General features: G+C 43.5%; 1 protein-coding gene across 4 annotated transcripts in view; it reads left to right on the top strand.

The window, feature by feature from the left end:
• The window catches only part of ARNT2 (aryl hydrocarbon receptor nuclear translocator 2), a 124,696-nt gene that overhangs the window by 51,575 nt on the left and 52,701 nt on the right, over window positions 1–20,420 (top strand). For all 4 annotated transcript variants that reach the window (XM_040414146.1, XM_040414148.1, XM_040414149.1 and 1 more), the window contains 3 exons: window positions 6,444–6,546; window positions 7,314–7,379; window positions 8,165–8,250. In XM_040414146.1, the coding sequence (XP_040270080.1) occupies window positions 6,444–6,546; window positions 7,314–7,379; window positions 8,165–8,250 (255 nt within the window). The remainder of the gene's footprint in view (window positions 1–6,443; window positions 6,547–7,313; window positions 7,380–8,164; window positions 8,251–20,420) is intronic.

Genomic DNA, 20,420 nt, shown 5'->3' with positions numbered 1-20,420 from the left:
TCTCGATACGTCCTTCGTGGCGGCTGTTTTTTCTGTGCTACCGTACATGTAGGGCTGGCGTAGACTCATTTGGGCTTAGCCTGGCAGTGGTAGAGCTGTTGGGCTACTGGGTCTCCCTTGCCACGCAGGTGCTGTGTTTTGGTGACAGCGGTAGCCATGTGGTCTCGCACACAGTAGCGTAGGGACACACTTGAAAGAGTTTGTGGTGAGCTTGATAAAAACATATACGGTACAAAGAACTTCATGGTTGTGGTTATACCGTACGTGTTACTTAGCAGCAATAAAACATTGTATGATATGAGATCCATGGGAATTTTCTACATTTGTGGCACAAGTAATATAACAACCTTTATATCCCAATTCACACAATAATGCACTTCTTGCTCTTTTCTTTTATGGCTCCATGTGTAAAATTGTGCCATGTAATTCTATTATAGGAATCAAAACTCAATCCCATCACTTGAGACGTTAAACAGTCGATATGGGGAAGGGATGGCACATGCCAAAGCGCTAATTGGAGCCTCTAATGGGTTAAAATGTTTATAAACTGCGTCGATCTGTGCAATCGATCATATCTGAAGCCACATGGTGTGTGATAAGAGCACTGGAGCCTGTAGTGACTCTCCCATGACCCCTTCTAATATGTGGCAGGAGGCTGTGGTGCATCAGACGGGCCTGTTCTTACCAAAGCAGCTCAGAACCGGTTCACAGCACATACACAAGCCACATGGAACTGAAAGGTCATATGTTCTCCAGCTACTCAAAATCCAAATGAAATCACATGTCCGTATGTGGACTGCCAAAAAGATGAGCGAGAGGAATGCAAGAAAAAATGTTAAGCGCCATTGTGTATGAGAGTCTACTTATCCGAGACTCTTCTGAGCTGGCCAGAGATGATTATTAAAACTGCGCCTACGGAAATCCTCGATTTACACTACAACTTAGCGTTCAGCGTTCCTATTCAGGGGTTATAGAGCCCACCTTAGTCAGTATGTATGTGGGGGATGGATTTACAGGGGAGATTTATAAACGGGCCAGTATTGGCTTACTCACCTCACTGATCCCCGCAGCTGCCATTCCAATTCTGCGTCAGTCCTCACTACTAGATCCTGCCTCAGCTGGAAATGCCCGCTCAGCCGATCACTGGCATCTCCAGCCATGGCCAGCCAGGAAAGAGAGCTGTGCAGACCAGAGCGGGGTCAGAATGGCAGGGAATCAGTGCTTGCTTTTTAATTTTAATCGATTTTTGCCTTTTTAGAAAATAATTGTCTCCCCCAGAAAACCCCTGTAACTATTTTTTTAAAGGGGTTGTCCAAGATTTTGATATTGATGGTCTAGCCTCAGGATAGATCATCAAGGTCAGATCTGCAGGGGTTCCGGTTTCTGCCACTCCAGTGAAGGCTTAGGGCTCTTCCGAGGGCAGTGACGTCACCATACATCGGTCACATGGCCTAGGCACAGCTCAGTCCTATTCAAGTGAATGGAGCTGAGCTGCAGTACTGAGCACATCTGTTCTCCAGTATACAGCGCTGTGCTTGGTAAGATTGAGTGCTGATCAGCCATGATGCTAAGGGTCGGTCCCCCACCAATCTCATTTTGATGACCTATCCTGAGGATAGATCATCAATATTGAAGGGGTTATCCTATTGATTAATGTAAAAAAATTTAATCAACTATTATATATTCCATGGCACTCTCTAACAAAGCTAGAACCCGCCCTGTACCTCACATGGACCCAGAGATCTCCACATCCATTCCTCCAATTGCTCTGCTAAACTTATATCAAGTTGGCAGCTCAAGGGGAGGGTCCTTTCTGCTGCAGCTCAGGAGGCGTGTCTCAGCTCTCCCTAGCACAGCTCAGGAGGCGTGTCTCAGCTCTCCCTAGCACAGCTCAGGAGGCGTGTCTCAGCTCTCCCTAGCACAGCTCAGGAGGCGTGTCTCAGCTCTCCCTAGCACAGCTCAGGCGGCGTGTCTCAGCTCTCCCTAGCACAGCTCAGGAGGCGTGTCTCAGCTCTCCCTAGCACAGCTCAGGAGGCGTGTCTCATCTCTCCCTAGCACAGCTCAGGAGGCGTATCTCAGCTCTCCCTACACAGCTCAGGAGGCGTGTCTCAGCTCTCCCTATCACAGCTCAGGAGGCGTGTCTCATCTCTCCCTAGCACAGCTCAGGAGGCGTATCTCAGCTCTCCCTACACAGCTCAGGAGGCGTGTCTCAGCTCTCCCTAGCACAGCTCAGGAGGCGTGTCTCATCTCTCCCTAGCACAGATCAGGAGGCAATTGAAGGATGAAACTGAGCATGTGCGGCCATCTCAGAGAGCCAAACAAAGAAATAAGAAAAAGAACAAACAGCAGGTGGCGCTATACAGATATATTTTACTGAATAACTCGCTGGCTATGCAAAATTTTTAATTACATGCAATTTCAAAAGTATCCAGATGCTGGTATGAAAACCATAGAATATTTTGGTGGAGAAATGCTTTAGGCTGCTTACATGTAGAGTGCAGGCTGCTGAAGACTATCCCATAGGATCAGCTATACTATGTTTTACTTCATTGTGTCCTTTTTTGCTCTTTGTTCATCTTTACAGATTTTTTTCAGTGCTTTCTTAATCAGCAGATGTTTTTCTCGTTTTGTTCGGAAAGGATTACTTCTTGCATTTTTTTGGCCACTGATTCATTAAGAAAGTATGTAAAAAAACAACTACATAATATGTATGTTGTAAAAGTTACAAAACCACAGACTTGTATCCAGTAAAGCTCGTGGTTCACATGACTGAGAGGAGCTATTTTTGTTTAGAATTTACCTGTTTTGATTGTGTAATTCCTATTTTTAGAAGCTCCCCATGGCCAAATAATGGGACAGCCACTAGGGGGCACACTATCTGCATGTGAGGAAGAGCAGTTTGCCACCTTGCTGTAGGGCAGCTGTGACAGATGAGGACAATACAATGTTTTTTGGGAGTGAATAATGCTTCCGATATCAGCAGTGATTATTCACTTTTAGAACTGCGTTGCATAACTTTGGAACTTTCTTACTAAAACCCCAACTATGCTCATGGCTGCAAATGAGAACACGGTTTTTCAGTAAGATATAAAGCTATAACCATGCTAAGAGATGTTTCAACGACCATACACATGCTTTAGCTGATCAGCCGAGTTATTTCTCCCAACTCCGTAATCCTAAAAACTTGGGTTCTTAGCTCAAACTATGCATTTTATTTCAGTGGGGAGAGGGGAATAAAGCGCTGACAGAGCCTTCAGACAGCAGCTTATCGCCCACAGGAGCTGAGGTTTGGGCATGTTTAAATCCAGCATGCCTGATCCTTCTTTCTTTTCAGCATCTGCTGTTAAGGGATCATTCACATGACCATAGTTCTGAGTCCGCATCCATTCTGCAATTTTGCTCAACAGGTGCGGACCCATTCATTTCAATAGGGCCACAGAAGATGCGGACTGAACACCGTGTTCTGTACGCATCCTTAGTTCCGTTTAGCGGCCCCGCTAAAAATGTTGAGCATGTCCTATTCTATTCTTGTCTGCAATCATAGGACAATAATAGGCATTTTCTATATAGTGCCGGCCATTAGGGATGAGCGAATCGACTTCGGATGAAACATCCGAAGTCGATACGCATAAAACTTTGTTTCAATACTGTACGGAGCTCTGTACAGTATTAGAATGTATTGGCTCCGTTGAGCCGAAGTTATTACTTTGTGAAGTCTCGCAAGACTTTGCATAATAACTTCAGAAATTGATTTAGACTGTAAAAAAACATTTCCCGAACTCGGGTTCGGTTCCAAGTGGTGGTAACTTGTTATTTTACAGTATAAATCAATTTCTGAAGTTATTATGCGAAGGGATTTACAGTGACATTTCTAAAAATGACATATATGTGGCACACAGGTGTATGTGGACCATACGTAACTGTTTAAGGCATTTTAAGAAATGTCATGGGAAATTGACCAAACCCTTTAATTCACCTTTTAGGTGGTAAAAACGTAGACTAAACAGTCTAAAGGTGCACCAGATTTATCATCCAGGATCTGCCGCATATAGAGACTGTCCCGTTGTATATACCACACGTCCCCACATATACACAGATCTCTGAGCTGGCATTCCCCCCTTTTGACTCAGAACATCGGCGAGCCCTGCACAAGATCATACTTCTCCTTTCTCGGGATTGGCAGCAGTGTTAAATGTGACTACATGGTGGAAGCATTGAGAGCGTTTACAGGCACACAAGGAAGAAATGTGTCACACATGCAGTTACCCTGATTTCTGTTCAGTGCGCCTCGCTTGCTGATATGTGGAGAAGGACAGAACAGGGTGACACCTGGGATGTGAATGCAGTTGGGATGCTCCACAGATATAGTGTCCTCCACTACTTCTCACTGTGGTTGGAGAAACATTGTGATGCATGTAGGGATTATACATATCCCAACATTCCCAACTATTTAACAACCAGATGTGGGTAGTATGCCCATATGATTGTGACTGCTTATATAATACAGATGTTTTTGAATTGAAATGTTTTTGTATTTTCTTGATCTGTCGCTGGCTTTTTACAGTCCCGGATAACGGGAAAAGGGTGGACCAGGACAGTGGTATTTTCCTTACCACCCAATGTCAGCAAGGGAAGGTGGTGTCCTTTGTGCAGTTATGACTCTTTTAATGATGGATGTGAGACTGGGGCACGCCAACCTGCCAGAGAAGAACAATGCTAAATAAAGGCATAGAACATAAAGACCTGAAAAGATTTATTGGATATCAGATTACGTAGGAAATATCCAATGACCGCAGTTTTCTAATGTTGAAATGTAAGGCAGATTTCAGCCAAGGGGATGTTTGAGTGTGAGGAGTTTGACCAGGAACGTGGCACCTGTATCAAGATTAGTGACATCTCTCTATTATACCACATCTATGGTGGGATTAAACATGATATACAGTCTTATCTTCCTACATCATATGCATCATGCAAAAAAAATCTAATTAGACTAGTTGGGGGAAATGTATTAAAGGGGTTCTGCACTTTGTTTTAACTGATGATCTATCTTCTGGATAGATCATCAGCTTCTGATCGGCGGGGGTCCGACACCCGGGACTCCCGCCGATCAGATGTTTGAGAAGGCAGCGCCGCTGGGCTAAGCTCTGTTCACTTGAATGGAGCTTATCCGCGCCCAGGCCAGTGATACTAGTCGTGACGTCAGTGGGCCGGCGGTAAACAGTGAGAAGGCCGTGGCGCTACTGGAGTGCCGCTGCCTTCTCAAACAGCTGATCGGCGGAGGTCCCGGGTGTCGGACCCCCGCCGATCAGAAGCTGATGATCTATCCACAGGATATATCATCAGTTAAAACACAGTGCAGAATCCCTTTAAGATTGGTGTCTCATATGCCAGTCTTGGTAAAATTTGTGGTGGAGAAAGATATGTTGAGGGATGCAGACCTCTTAAGAAATTTGGTGCATCTTCTGGCAGTCCATGCTCTAGAAAATGAAATCTATCTATAGTGTACTCCAATTTCTGGTGTAAATTATACCAAATGCGGGAGTCCCCTCTTGGTTTGCCCCACGCACTTTTTCTTTTTTGTACAGAGAGGCACAAAAATAAAAGACAATTTTGTGCACACAAATTTGTCACTGTTGCATTCCAGAAAATGGAGTCCTTGTGTTTGATTTCTTTTCTCAAAGATAAATGTATTTAAAGGCTATGTACACCTTTTGGGGGCAATTATTTTAAATATTGCATTGCACTCATTTTAATAATTTTTTTAACTGGTCTTTATTACAAATTCAGAAACTTGTTTCTGTACAGGGCTGAGATGCTGTAATAGAGGGATCTGAATTTTCTCTCTGCCCCGTCAGTCGGCTAATCTGACGGACTCCTTATCTGTGCTCTCTGACATTATAAACACTCATTAGAGCTCAGTTCTTATCTTACTGATAAGGATGTGGCTTAAGTAAGTGTTTATGACATCTTGGTAAATTACAGATAAGGGTTGTTATGGGATGGCTCTGAGCCATTACACCTGATCACCACTGCAATAGCTGCGGCCAGCAGGTAAACAGAGCAGAGAAGGCAGCGCTCGTATGAACACTGCCTTCTCTTCATACAGCTAATTGGCGGGGGGTGCCAGGAGTTGGCCTCCCAACAATCTGATATTGATGACCTATCCTAAGGGTAGCTCATCAATAGTAAAAAGCAGACAATCCCTTTAAGTAGTGGCAGAAAAGGCTTTTGACAGATGTTAACTGAAGGAGTTCTGTTTGCTGGTCATTTATTTTTTGGGGGGGATATCCTCATGAAGAGGTACACTTCAGGTAATAAATGCTAACAGAACATGAATATCCATGTAAAGCCCGTATGTTGAAAATCTTAATTTAGTAGCGAACTGAGAAGAAGAAAATAATAATAATTATTTATTTTTTATTTTTTTGCTTTTCTGTATTTAGGACGAATTTTGGATTTGAAAACGGGCACAGTGAAGAAAGAGGGACAACAGTCATCTATGAGAATGTGTATGGGATCACGGCGTTCGTTCATATGCCGGATGAGGTAATGGCAGCACATACAGTATATGTGCTGTTTAGAGATGAGCTATTCAGTTCTAACATTTAGCTCAGATTGGGAGAAACTTAAAACCAACTGTTTAGCTGCTGCAAAGAAAATCTCTGACGTCCTGTTCACAGCTCAGAATGATCAGAACAGATATAAACCGTTACAGTACAAATGCTTTTATAACCGTGTACATTAATCCACATCATTGCTGTTTAGTAATGTGATCACTCAGCAGGGCATGACTGTAATCAGACCTACCGTATTTCACTATTCCTTCAAGATCTCTAGCAATCCATTCTAATGTAAAGAACGAAAAGGGTTTTGGTGTTAAGTGCAAGGACCTTAAATGACTTCTCTTTGTGGAAGCATTTTTCTTACTCTGATTTCTAAACTGCAAGCAGCGTTTTTGGGTGCAGTATGGGAAACTGAGCATGCTAACCATGTAAGTCAATGGTGCCGGATGAGTTTTTTTCGGATCCAGATCAGGTTTCTTCATTTTCAATATAATACAACCAGATCCGTTCTGAATGGATGCAGCCAGTTGTATTATTATGATGGATGCGTTTTGCTGTGGTTTTGAGATTCCCTGCCGGATCTCAAAACCGTATAGCAATAACGCCGACGTGAAAGTAGCCTGTCATTATTAGACATGTACTTAGAGCAAAAACTTTTTTGCTTTTTTTATTTTTAGTTTAAGCAGTGACAAACTCGTTTTAAAGATCCATTTTATCACTATAGTAATAGAGCCGTTGTCTGTATTGTAGGTGTGGTAATGCCCCACTGGATCACCTGCCTCTCAATAGAATCAGCACAATGCGAAAGAGGTACAGGTAAGAAGTGCATAACTCTATTATTAGTAATGTGCTCCTCTTTGTTTTCGCTTAAAGGGGTTTTCCGAGATTTTGATACTGATGACCTATCCTAAGGATAGGTCATCAGTATCTGATCGGTGGGGGTCCGACAGGTCAGCCGCATTCACTTCATTGGGGCTGAGCGTGATACCAAGCGCAGCCGTTATACAATGTATGGTGCTGTGCTTGGTAAGCTGCAAGAAGGCCACAACATTCACAGGAGTGCTGGTGCCTTCTCAAACAGCTGATCGGTGGGGGTCCCAGGTGTTGGACTCCCACCGATCAGATACTGATGACCTATCCTGAGGATAGGTCATCAGTATCAAAATGTCAGAAAACTCCTTTAATAGGGTTTTCTACCTTTTAGTAATCAATGGCCTATCTTCAGGATAGGCTATCAATGGCTGATCGGCTGCTGATGTGTAGTTCCATTGCCAGAAGTTGGTACCAGAACTACACAGTTCTTCAGTACATCCCTGCTTCCATTGACAGTGGGTGCAGCTTTGTAGTAATAAGCTCCCTCCAGTGCACGGTCTATGGGGCTGTGTAATTTTGGCGCTGTCTTCTAGTGACAAAACTACATCTGAACAGCTGATCAGGGGGTACAGGGTGTTGGACCCCAGCCAATCAGATACTGATGGCTTATCCTGAGGATAGACTATCACTTAATAAAAGCTGGACAACCCCTTTAAGTTTATTTGCACAGTGTGTATTCTCTGGACAGTTCCCATACCCTACAACATAGCAGTTCCTGTTTCTTGCAGGAACGGGCTTGGACCAGTGAAAGAAGGAGAGGCTCAGTATTCTGTAGTACACTGTACAGGATACATTAAGGCCTGGCCTCCAGCAGGTAAGGAATTTATAACCTAAGGAAAGAGTTCTGTCAATCAAGAAAGTATGTTACATATCAGGAACTGGCGAGTACTAGAGTCAGAATTGTAGATCTAAAGTGAAAACATTCACCAATATGAGTTTTTATGTCAATTATATATATTTTTTATAGTTTTATTGCTATATGACTATTAGCTGGGTTTTAACTTTTATTGGATGTTGTGATTCATGTGGACATCCTTGGAGGGTGCAGCTCGGAACAGTACACTGCAAGTAAAAATCAAAAGAAGTGATAGCCTCTTCATAATGCTTTTATTGTAAAGACCCTCTTACACAGGGCGAGCATCGGGATTTAGTAGTCATACAATGTTTGTTCCTGATAATTGCTCCGTGTAAAGGTGCTGCCAGTGACCTGGCATTTCATTAAATCTTTTATGTGGCGCATAAGATTTTCCTTTGCTGGCAGCAGATCGCCTGTGTAAACAGAGGTGTGCTGCCGGCAAACAATGATTCTCTATGAGGATGAAGAATTGCAGTAGCGATCACTTATCCTCGTGCAGAGAAGATGATTGCTGAATGTACGTACAGCTATCACCTCTGCTCATGGTCAGGCAATTATTGGAAACGTTTGGTACCTTCCTGATAATTGTCTGTGTATCGGCCCTTGTAAAAGAGCCTTAAAGGGGTTATCCAATATCATATACTGCCCCCCCATGTGCTGGGCCTTTCACAGGGAATATACTTACCCTGCTCCCCGTACCTCTCCCGGTCCCTTCACCGCCACTGCTGCTTCTCCCTGTACACGGATAAAAACATCCTGTGTCGGGGGGGGGGGGGGGGGCAGAGAGAGCAGCCAATGGCAGGCGGGGGGGGGGGGGGGGAGCCTCCCTAGCATCGCGGGTGACGCGAGAAGCAGCAGCAGTGGTGCGAGGAGCAGGGTAAGTATATTGAGGGTCCCGGCAAATGGGGGGCTGTTTACAATATTTAATGGTAAGGACTTTAATGGTAAGTGCAACTTCACAAGAGATGTTTTCACATTTTGAGTATATCATTCTTAGTTAGAATTTAGCGATGACTACGAGCATGCGGCTTGAAACACATAAGTGTTCCCTTTGTATTTGGCGTTAAGAGAGTAAAGAACGGCACTCTGGAGGAAGATTTGTGATGCAGTTTTATGATAAATCCATTGTCCTGAAGAACAACAGTGCAGCAACGTTTTGGACAAGAACTGCCAAGCTGTGATATACAAAAAACATACAAAAATACAATGAATAACCATATTGGGTGTTGGTACATTCTGTAGTAGTACAAACAGTGAATGTGCAGACAAGGTAAGAAAACGGAATCTAAAGCCGTTACAATCCAATCTAACATTGCAGGTAGCATTTTGAAGACTATATTGACTTGGGGTGTCAGCCACCATGACATTTGTTCAAGATGGTCAAATGGATAAAGTCCGGTTTTAGAGAGTGATTTCATTGTGTTTATAAAAGCCTAATCCATCCTGTACAACACTTTGATTTTTGCCGGGTCCGCATCTGATCTGCCAAAAATGCGGATGGGATGCAGTCCAAAAATACGGTCCTCGGCATGAGGCCTTACCGTGCAGAGGTACCTGCGTACAAGCTAGCAAAGTGCAAGTATAGCAGCAGTGTTACTGTTGTGTTCCTGTCTCATAAGAACAGATATGAGAACTCAGGGTATCCAACGTTACAATGTGACATGTAAGATGACAGCAATCCCATTGTCAGCAGCTTCACAGCCTTGTGTTAGCAGTTGGGACTTTATATTCGCATTTCCTCGCCAATTGGTTAATCGGGGCACAGGTGCTTAAATGTGAAAAGTCGCCTTGGAAGGTTCAGTTCACAAGTTCAGATCCGACCAGGGTAATGTCTGGAAGGCGTCTCTGTGTTTTTGCCCTGCTTGAACGAGTTTGTTTCGAGTGCTCCAGTTTCCTCCCACATGCAAAACATTATATTAGGTCAACTGGCTCCCTATGAAATTGGCCTCGGTGTATGTGTGAGAGATTGGGGAACAGAGGGGACGGGGTCAATGCAGTACAAACTGCGTGCACCAGTGCAGAATAAGGTAGAGCTATACGGTACAAGAAATACAAAACAGGTAAAAGTCTGGATGTGGCCTTTTCATGCTATCTAGTATGGCACTGGTATTATATTCATGAACCAGAAGGCTCAGGATGAATAGGGCTATAGCTCTGTTATGGGTAGATTGTGGTGCAGTGCACACACCTCTGGCTTAATACAAGAAAGTAAGATTAATGGCTAAGCTGAAAACATAGTTTAAAGGGATTGTTTCATTAATCTCTGGATTGGCTAATGAATAGACACCAGAGTGTGGAGTCACACGTAGTGTACCTCAATGGTCTGTCCTAGGTCCTATTTTTACTAAGTATTTTTGTAGGTGACATAGGAGAAGCTTTGGTAGGCAAGGTTTGCTGATAAAGTACATATTCCTGGAGGCATTAGTAACATGAGAAATGTTCAAACAATGGAAACAGCAGTTCACAGTAAAATAATGGACTTGGGGAGAAGGAACCCTCTGTCTGACTATAATATTGGTAATTCTGGGTTATCATAAGCCCCATTCACACTTACAGTGGAATTCAGACATTTTCTGGAGTTTACCTGGAGGGGCTGTATGTGTGAATGCAAACCTCCACAATATCTGTCCCGGACTTTACCCAGACTTATTCTCCCCAGAGCCCTAGTACTAACTCCGGGTGATGTCCGAGTGAGCGCATGTGTGAAAACAGCAGTAGATGTTCCAGAAAAATCACAGTGGGCCATGCCTAAAGTTTCTGCCCCTTGCCTAGGGACCTGGAACATTTCCTCTGTAGTGAGAACGCACACGACATGGAACATCTCAGGGGTGATAGCTGCATGTGTGAAAAGGCCAATTTTGGTAAATCTCTGGCCCTGGTAATCTGGAAATATTCTGGAGTTTAGGTGTGAAAACAGCATAAGACTTCAGAAGAGATGGGTCTAGGGGTTCTGACATTAGACAGCTTCAAAATGAGTGCACAGTGTAGGCGGGCAGCTGGGAAAGCAAGCCAGATGCTGGTCTGTATAGCTAAAGGGTTAACCAGTAGGAAGAGAAAGATCGTGATCCTGCTGTATAGAGCGCTGGTGAGACCTCATCTGGAATAATGTGTCCATTTCTGGAGACCTCACCTACAAAAAGATATAGATAAAATGGACGGGTGCAAAAGTGGGCTACAAAAATGGTGGATCGTCTGAAGCATAAAACATCACGAAAGACTTAAAGAACTTAAACTGTATAGCCTTGAGGAAAGAAGGGAAAGGGGGACATAAATAAGGTTTAGGAGGGAAGTGTTTTTAGTTAAAAAGAAAACTCAACACAAAAACAAGGGGGTGCAATCTAAAATTAGTTGGGAGAAGAGAACCAATGTCAGGATTTTTTTTTTTTACACTGAAAGAGTGGTTGGAGCTTGTAACAACCTGTGAGAGATGTGGTTGGGAAATTGACAGTAAGTAAATTTAAACATGTCTGAGATAAACATGTCTGAGATAAACACAATATTGTTGAAAATCTTCATTTTAATCCTGTACGGAGACCGTTCTCCGTTCTACGTACAGCATTAAAATGTACGGGCTCCGGCAAGGTTAACAGAGTTATCACCAAAGTCCTTCGTGGGGAAGGGGCAGCTGTGTTGGGGGAGAAGATGGCTAGAAGGTTGGAGGAGTGTTTAAAGGGAACCTGTCACTGGGATTTTGTGTATAGAGCTGAGGACATGGGTTGCTAGATGGCCGCTAGCACATCCGCAATATCCAGTCCCCATAGCTCTGTGTGCTTTTATTGTGTATAAAAACCGATTTTTATACATATGCAAATGAACCTGATAGGAGTCCTGTATGTGAGAAGAGTCAGGGACTGGACTCATCTCAGGTTAATTTGCAGATGTATCAAATCGTTTTTTATACACAATAAAAGCACACAGAGCTATGGGGACTGGGCATTTCGGATGTGCTAGCGGCCATCTAGCAACCCATGTCCTCAGCTCTATACACAAAATCCAGGTGACAGGTTCCCTTTAACCACCTCAGCCCCCAGTGCTTAAACACCCTGAAAGACCAGGCCACTTTTTACACTTCTGACCTACACTACTTTCACCGTTTATTGCTCGGTCATGCAACTTACCACCCAAATGAATTTTACCTCCTTTTCTTCTCACTAATAGAGCTTTCATTTGGTGGTATTTCATTGCTGCTGACATTTTTACTTTTTTTGTTATTAATCGAAATTTAACGATTTTTTTGCAAAAAAATGACATTTTTCACTTTCAGTTGTAAAATTTTGCAAAAAAAACGACATCCATATAGAAATTTTGCTCTAAATTTATAGTTCTACATGTCTTTGATAAAAAAAAAATGTTTGGGTAGAAAAAAAATGGTTTGGGTAAAAGTTATAGCGTTTACAAACTATGGTACAAAAATGTGAATTTCCGCTTTTTGAAGCAGCTCTGACTTTCTGAGCACCTGTCATGTTTCCTGAGGTTCTACAATGCCCAGACAGTACAAACACCCCACAAATGACCCCATTTCTGAAAGTACACACCCTAAGGTATTCGCTGATGGGCATAGTGAGTTCATAGAACTTTTTATTTTTTGTCACAAGTTAGCGGAAAATGATGATTTTTTTTTTTTTTTTTTTTTTTCTTACAAAGTCTCATATTCCACTAACTTGTGACAAAAAATAAAAAGTTCTATGAACTCACTATGCCCATCACGAAATACCTTGGGGTCTCTTCTTTCCAAAATGGGGTCACTTGTGGGGTAGTTATACTGCCCTGGCATTCTAGGGGCCCAAATGTGTGGTAAGGAGTTTGAAATCAAATTCAGTAAAAAATGACCTGTGAAATCCGAAAGGTGCTCTTTGGAATATGGGCCCCTTTGCCCACCTAGGCTGCAAAAAAGTGTCACACATCTGGTATTGCCGTACTCAGGAGAAGTTGAGGAATGTGTTTTGGGGTGTCTTTTTACATATACCCATGCTGGGTGAGATAAATATCTTGGTCAAATGACAACTTTGTATAAAAAAATGGGAAAAGTTGTCTTTTGCCAAGATATTTCTCTCACCCAGCATGGGTATATATAAAATGACACCCCAAAACACATTCCCCACCTTCTCCTGAGTACGGAGATACCAGATGTGTGACACTTTTTTGCAGCCTAGGTGGGCAAAGGGGCCCATATTCCAAAGAGCACCTTTCGGATTTCACTCGTCATTTTTTACTGAATTTGATTTCAAACTCCTTACCACACATTTGGGCCCCTAGAATGCCAGGGCAGTATAACTACCCCACAAGTGACCCCATTTTGGAAAGAAGACACCCCAAGGTATTCCGTAAGGGGCATGGCGAGTTCCTAGAATTTTTTATTTTTTGTCACAAGTTAGTGGAAAATGATGATTTTTTTTTTTTTTTTTTTTTTTCATACAAAGTCTCATATTCCACTAACTTGTGACAAAAAATAAAAACTTCCATGAACTCACTATGCCCATCAGCGAATACCTTGGGGTCTCTTCTTTCCAAAATGGGGTCACTTGTGGGGTAGTTATACTGCCCTGGCATTCTAGGGGCCCAAATGTGTGGTAAGGAGTTTGAAATCAAATTCTGTAAAAATTGACCTGTGAAATCCGAAAGGTGCTCTTTGGAATATGGGCCCCTTTGCCCACCTAGGCTGCAAAAAAGTGTCACACATCTGGTATCTCCGTATTCAGTAGAAGTTGGGGAATGTGTTTTGGGGTGTCTTTTTACATATACCCATGCTGGGTGAGAGAAATATCTTGGTCAAATGCCAACTTTGTATAAAAAAATGGGAAAAGTTGTCTTTTGCCAAGATATTTCTCTCACCCAGCAGGGGTATATGTAAAATGACACCCCAAAACACATTCCCCACCTTCTCCTGAGTACGGAGATACCAGATGTGTGACACTTTTTTGCAGCCTAGGTGGGCAAAGGGGCCCATATTCCAAAGAGCACCTTTCGGATTTCACAGGTCATTTATTACAGAATTTGATTTCAAACTCCTTACCACACATTTGGGCCACTAGAATGCCAGGGCAGTATAACTACCCCACAAGTGACCCCATTTTGGAAAGAAGACACCCCAAGGTATTCGCTGATGGACATAGTGAGTTCATGGAAGTTTTTATTTTTTGTCACAAGTTAGTGGAATATGAGACTTTGTATAAAAAAAAAAAAAAAAAAAAAAAAATCAGCATTTTCCACTAACTTGTGACAAAAAATAAAAAATTCTAGGAACTCGCCATGCCCCTCACGGAATACCTTGGGGTGTCTTCTTTCCAAAATGGGGTCACTTGTGGGGTAGTTATACTGCCCTGGCATTTTCCAGGGGCCCTAATGTGTGGTAAGTAGGTAAATGACCTGTGAAATCCTAAAGGTGCTCTTTGGAATATGGGCCCCTTTGCCCACCTAGGCTGCAAAAAAGTGTCACACATGTGGTATCGCCGTATTCAGGAGAAGTTGGGGAATGTGTTTTGGGGTGTCATTTTACATATACCCTTGCTGGGTGAGAGAAATATCTTGGCAAAAGACAACTTTTCCCATTTTTTTATACAAAGTTGGCATTTGACCAAGATATTTCTCTCACCCAGCATGGGTATATGTAAAATGACACCCCAAAACACATTCCCCAACTTCTCCTGAGTACGGCGATACCAGATGTGTGACACTTTTTTGCAGCCTAGATGCGCAAAGGTGCCCAAATTCCTTTTAGGAGGGCATTTTTAGACATTTGGATACCAGACTTCTTCTCACGCTTTGGGGCCCCTAGAATGCCAGGGCAGTATAAATACCCCACATGTGACCCCATTTTGGAAAGAAGACACCCCAAGGTATTCAATGAGGGGCATGGCGAGTTCATAGAAAAAAAAAATTTTTGGCACAAGTTAGCGGAAATTGATATTTTTAATTTTTTTCTCACAAAGTCTCCCGTTCCGCTAACTTGGGACAAAAATTTCAATCTTTCATGGACTCAATATGCCCCTCACGGAATACCTGGGGGTGTCTTCTTTCCGAAATGGGGTCACATGTGGGGTATTTATACTGCCCTGGCATTCTAGGGGCCCTAAAGCGTGAGAAGAAGTCTGGAATATAAATGTCTAAAAAATTTTACGCATTTGGATTCCGTGAGGGGTATGATGAGTTCATGTGAGATTTTATTTTTTGACACAAGTTAGTGGAATATGAGACTTTGTAAGAAAAAAAAAAAATAATTCCGCTAACTTGGGCCAAAAAAATGTCTGAATGGAGCCTTACAGAGGGGTGATCAATGACAGGGGGGTGATCAATGACAGGGGGGGTGATCAATGACAGGGGGGGTGATCAATGACAGGGGGGGTGATCAATGACAGGGGGGGTGATCAATGACAGGGGGGGTGATCAATGACAGGGGGGTGATCAATGACAGGGGGGGTGATCAATGACAGGGGGGGTGATCAATGACAGGGGGGGTGATCAATGACAGGGGGGGTGATCAATGACAGGGGGGGTGATCAATGACAGGGGGGTGATCAGGGAGTCTATATGGGGTGATCACCACAGTCATTGATCATGCCCCTGTAAGGCTTCATTCAGACGTCCGGATGCGTTTTGCGGATCCGATCCATCTATCAGTGGATCCGTAAAAATCATGCGGACGTCTGAATGGAGCTTTACAGGGGTGTAATCAATGACAGGGGGGTGATCAGGGAGTCTATATGGGGTGATCACCACAGTCATTGATCACGCCCCTGTAAGGCTTCATTCAGACGTCCGGATGCGTTTTGCGGATCGGATCCATCTATTAGTGCATCCGTAAAAATCATGCGGACATCTGAATGGAGCTTTACAGGGGGGTGATCAGGGAGTCTATATGGGGTGATCACCACAGTCATTGATCATGCCCCTGTAAGGCTTCATTCAGACGTCCGGATGCGTTTTGCGGATCGGATCCATCTATCAGTGCATCCGTAAAAATCATGCGGACATCTGAATGGAGCTTTACAGGGGGGTGATCAGGGAGTCTATATGGGGTGATCACCACAGTCATTGATCATGCCCCTGTAAGGCTTCATTCAGACGTCCGGATGCGTTTTGCGGATCCGATCCATCTATCAGTGCATCCGTAAAAATCATGCGGACGTCTGAATGGAGCTTTACAGGGGGGTGATCAATGACAGGGGTGTGATCAATGACAGGGGGGTGATCAGGGAGTCTATATGGGGTGATAACCACAGTCATTGATCACGCCCCTGTAAGGCTTCATTCAGACGTCCGGATGCGTTTTGCGGATCCGATCCATCTATCAGTGGATCCGTAAAAATCATGCGGACGTCTGAATGGAGCTTTACAGGGGGGAAATCAATGACAGGGGTGTAATCAATGACAGGGGGGTGATCAGGGAGTCTATATGGGGTGATAACCACAGTCATTGATCACGCCCCTGTAAGGCTTCATTCAGACGTCCGGATGCGTTTTGCGGATCCGATCCATCTATCAGTGGATCCGTAAAAATCATGCGGACGTCTGAATGGAGCTTTACAGGGGGTTGATCAATGACAGGGGGGTAATCAATGACAGGGGGGTGATCAGGGAGTCTATATGGGGTGATCAGGTGCTAATAAGGGGTTAATAAGTGACGGGGGGGGGTGTAGTGTAGTGTAGTGGTGCTACTTTACTGAGCTACCTGTGTCCTCTGGTGGTCGATCCAAACAAAGGGGACCACCAGAGGACCAGGTAGCAGGTATATTAGACGCTGTTATCAAAACAGCGTCTAATATACCTGTTAGGGGTTAAAAAAATCACATCTCCAGCCTGCCAGCGAACGATCGCCGCTGGCAGGCTGGAGATCAACTCTCTTACCTTCCGTTCCTGTGAGCGCGCGCGCCTGTGTGCGCGCGTTCACAGGAAATCTCGCGTCTCGCGAGATGACGCACGGATGCGTCCAGGAGGAATGAATCAACCACCTTCCGGACGCATCCGTGCGTTAGGCGGTCGGGAGGTGGTTAAACTAGGGTCTGGGGGGGAGGGAAATTACATTATAGGAGGGGAAGATAGTGCAGATAGAGACCGGGGGCAAGGTAGTGGGACTGGGGGAGGAATGGAAGGAGGGACTAAAACAGTTCAGAAGGAAAGGTGTAGGGTACAAAATATACATAAACCTCTTAATTGTATGTACACTAATGCCAGAAGCCTGACTAATAAAACTGGGAAACTGGAATTAGTGATGTGTGAGGAGGACTATGACATAGTAGGAATAACTGAGACATGGCTGGATGATAGCTATGACTGGGCAGTCAATGTACAAGGTTACAGTCTGTTTAGAAAGGATCGTCAAAACCGGAGAGGGGGAGGGGTCTGCCTTTATATAAAGTCCTGTCTAAAGCCCACAGTCCTAGAAGATATAAGTGAGGGACATGAACATGTGGAGTCACTGTGGGTAAAAATACATGGAGGCAAAAACAATAATAAATTACTAATAGGAGTTTACTATAAACCACCTAATATACCAGAGTCCACAGAGAATCTACTTCTAAACTAAATAGACAAGGCGGCAAATCATAATGAGGTGGTTATTATGGGGGACTTCAACTACCCAGATATAGACTGGGAAACGGAAACCTGTACATCTCATAAAGGAAACAGGTTCTTGGCAATAACCAAAGACAATTACCTCTCCCAACTGGACCTTGTATTAACTAGGGATGACCGAATCGACTTTGGATGAAACATCCAAAGTCGCTTCGCATAAAACTTCGTTCCAATACTGTACGGAGCAGGAGCTCCGTACAGTATTAGAATGTATTGGCTCCGATGAGCAGAAGTTATTGGAACCGAACCCGAGTTCGGGAAATGTTTTTTTACAGTACAAAAGTGCCCTGTCTGACCCAGGAAGAAGCGGCGTCTTAAAGGGAACCTGTCACCTCCAAAAAACATCCCAAGCCGCCAGCAGTACCTGACAGTAGCTAGCAGCGTGTTTCTGACGATAATTTTCTTCCTGAAGGCCGATGCGGCTAAAGCTTAGAAAACGTTCTTTTATTCCCTGCCGGTGCACTTCTCTAGTCATGCTTGAAGTCAAGGGGGCAGTGGCCTCTTTGCTTCAAGTCAAGATAACCAAAGAAGGTTTGTACACAAACATAGAAGAGGATTCTTTACGGTAAGAGCAGTGAGACTATGGAACTCTCTGCCTGAGGAGGTGGTGATGGAGAGTTCACTAAAAGAGTTCAAGACGGGCCTGGATGTATTTCTGGATTGTAATAATATTACAGGTTATAGTAACTAGAGATGGGTCGTTGATCCAGGGAGTTATTCTGATTCCCTGATGGGATTGGGAAGGAATTTTTTCCCCTAAAGTGAGCAAAATTGGCGTCTACCTCACAGGTTTTTTTTGCCTTTCTCTGGATCAACTTTGCAGGATAACAGGCCGAACTGGATGGACAGATGTCTTATTTCAGCCTTATAAACTATGTTAACTTCAACCATCGATTTTGAAAGTTTAAAACAATTTTAAAACATGGATCCGAAGTTAGCTGTACCAGCTGGTACCGAAGCTGACATCGGATCCCTGTTTCAAAATGGTTTTAAAGTTAAATAATCCGATCCCAAAGTCTCGCGGGACTTCAGTGATAACGAATTTTCCTCGCCGGAGGCCATACAATGGAATGCTGTACAGAGCCGAATCTTCGAATCTTGGATCGAAAACTCGATTCGCTAAACACTAATAAGTAATATAATGGCCGACTAGAGGAAACAAGTGGTCTATTTCAGCCATCAATCTTCTATGTTTCTATGACTAACTACAACTTTTAAAATGCGGCTGTGACAGTCGGCTGATTATTCTAGGTCTTGCTTCTGGAACCCTTGACCAACAGCTTATTTTGCCAGGGTAAGGCACAGTCAGAATGGCATTTACAAAATTTGTAGTATATGGTGGAAATTCAGATGGTTGGCCCAAGTCCACCAGAACAGCAACGGCTTTTACAGAGCAGTTTTCTGTTGTGGTTCTTAGAGGAGGGTGTTGAACGAGACACCACTCTATGATATCCATATGCTCTAACAGGATCTATGGACAAGCATTGTCTTCAAGAGACAGCTCCTTCAATAATAAAATGTGAGTGCCATGAATCAGCAGTGCGGCATCTGTAACTGCATCCTGTGAGAAGAACAGTGATGTATTATCACTTCTCTGGTGTCAGAAGTTCAGACACGTGAATTCTGAGCAGCGCGGTATGAACCAGAGCAGAGAAAACATTATTCTACATTTGTTAGTATGAACTAGAGCAGAGAAAACAATGTAAGTTCATGATTTTTCTGGAAGCTGTGACACATATGGGATGTGCTGGATGTTTTTTATTTTCTTCTGAAAGCTTAACATTCGTGGTATTGGTGTACAGTATTTGGCAGAATGGTCTGTTTCAAACAGAAATGTGACTTTTTATTTCTGTAAAGTGATCTGGCAGTTGAGATTTTCAGAGGAAAATGAATGATGAACGTGTGACTGGCGTCTTGGCTTTCCATCTGAACTAGGGTCATGTCATCAGACTTGCGCCATCCCTTGTTAGGACCACAGAGACCAGCAACACTTTGTAAGGAAATTCCTGGATTGTTCATTGCTCTCCTCTGATATGTGAAATATGGCTGTATACAACACACTCTTCATTTGGTTGTTCCAAGGCAATTGTTTGCTAATTTGTGGTAGAGCCACGTGTTCCTTTTAGATGAGGAAATCTGAACACTCACCCAGTTTGGCCATTAGATCTAAAATCACATGGAAAAAAAAAAAAAAAGTATTTGTAAGGTTTGGGCTACATGGTGTCTTTCAAAGAAATACATTTTTCAGCGCACCGCCTTTGTTAGTCCTCGGTGCACGGATCCTTAGGAGAAGCAAATCCACTGTAAAAACAAAGTAGCGGGTCCAGCATTCGGGTCTTGAATAAAACCATGAATCTTTTATTTCAAATATTTAGAAAAAAATCAAAAAGTCAAAATAGCACACAGCAGGACATCTCCCCACACCAGTCAACGTATGGTGACTTTGGCCACAACACATGTTGCACAGGCAAGGATTGCAGTGTAGTGCTGCCGACATTGCAAGGAAACACAACTGATATAAGTGACTGGTACTGTATTGTGACCCACAATATACA

Source organism: Bufo bufo, chromosome 1 (assembly GCF_905171765.1).
Source record: "Bufo bufo chromosome 1, aBufBuf1.1, whole genome shotgun sequence".
NCBI lineage: Eukaryota > Metazoa > Chordata > Amphibia > Anura > Bufonidae > Bufo > Bufo bufo.
The sequence above is the reverse complement of the archived record's forward strand: the minus strand, read 5'-3'. Positions and strand labels throughout refer to the sequence as shown.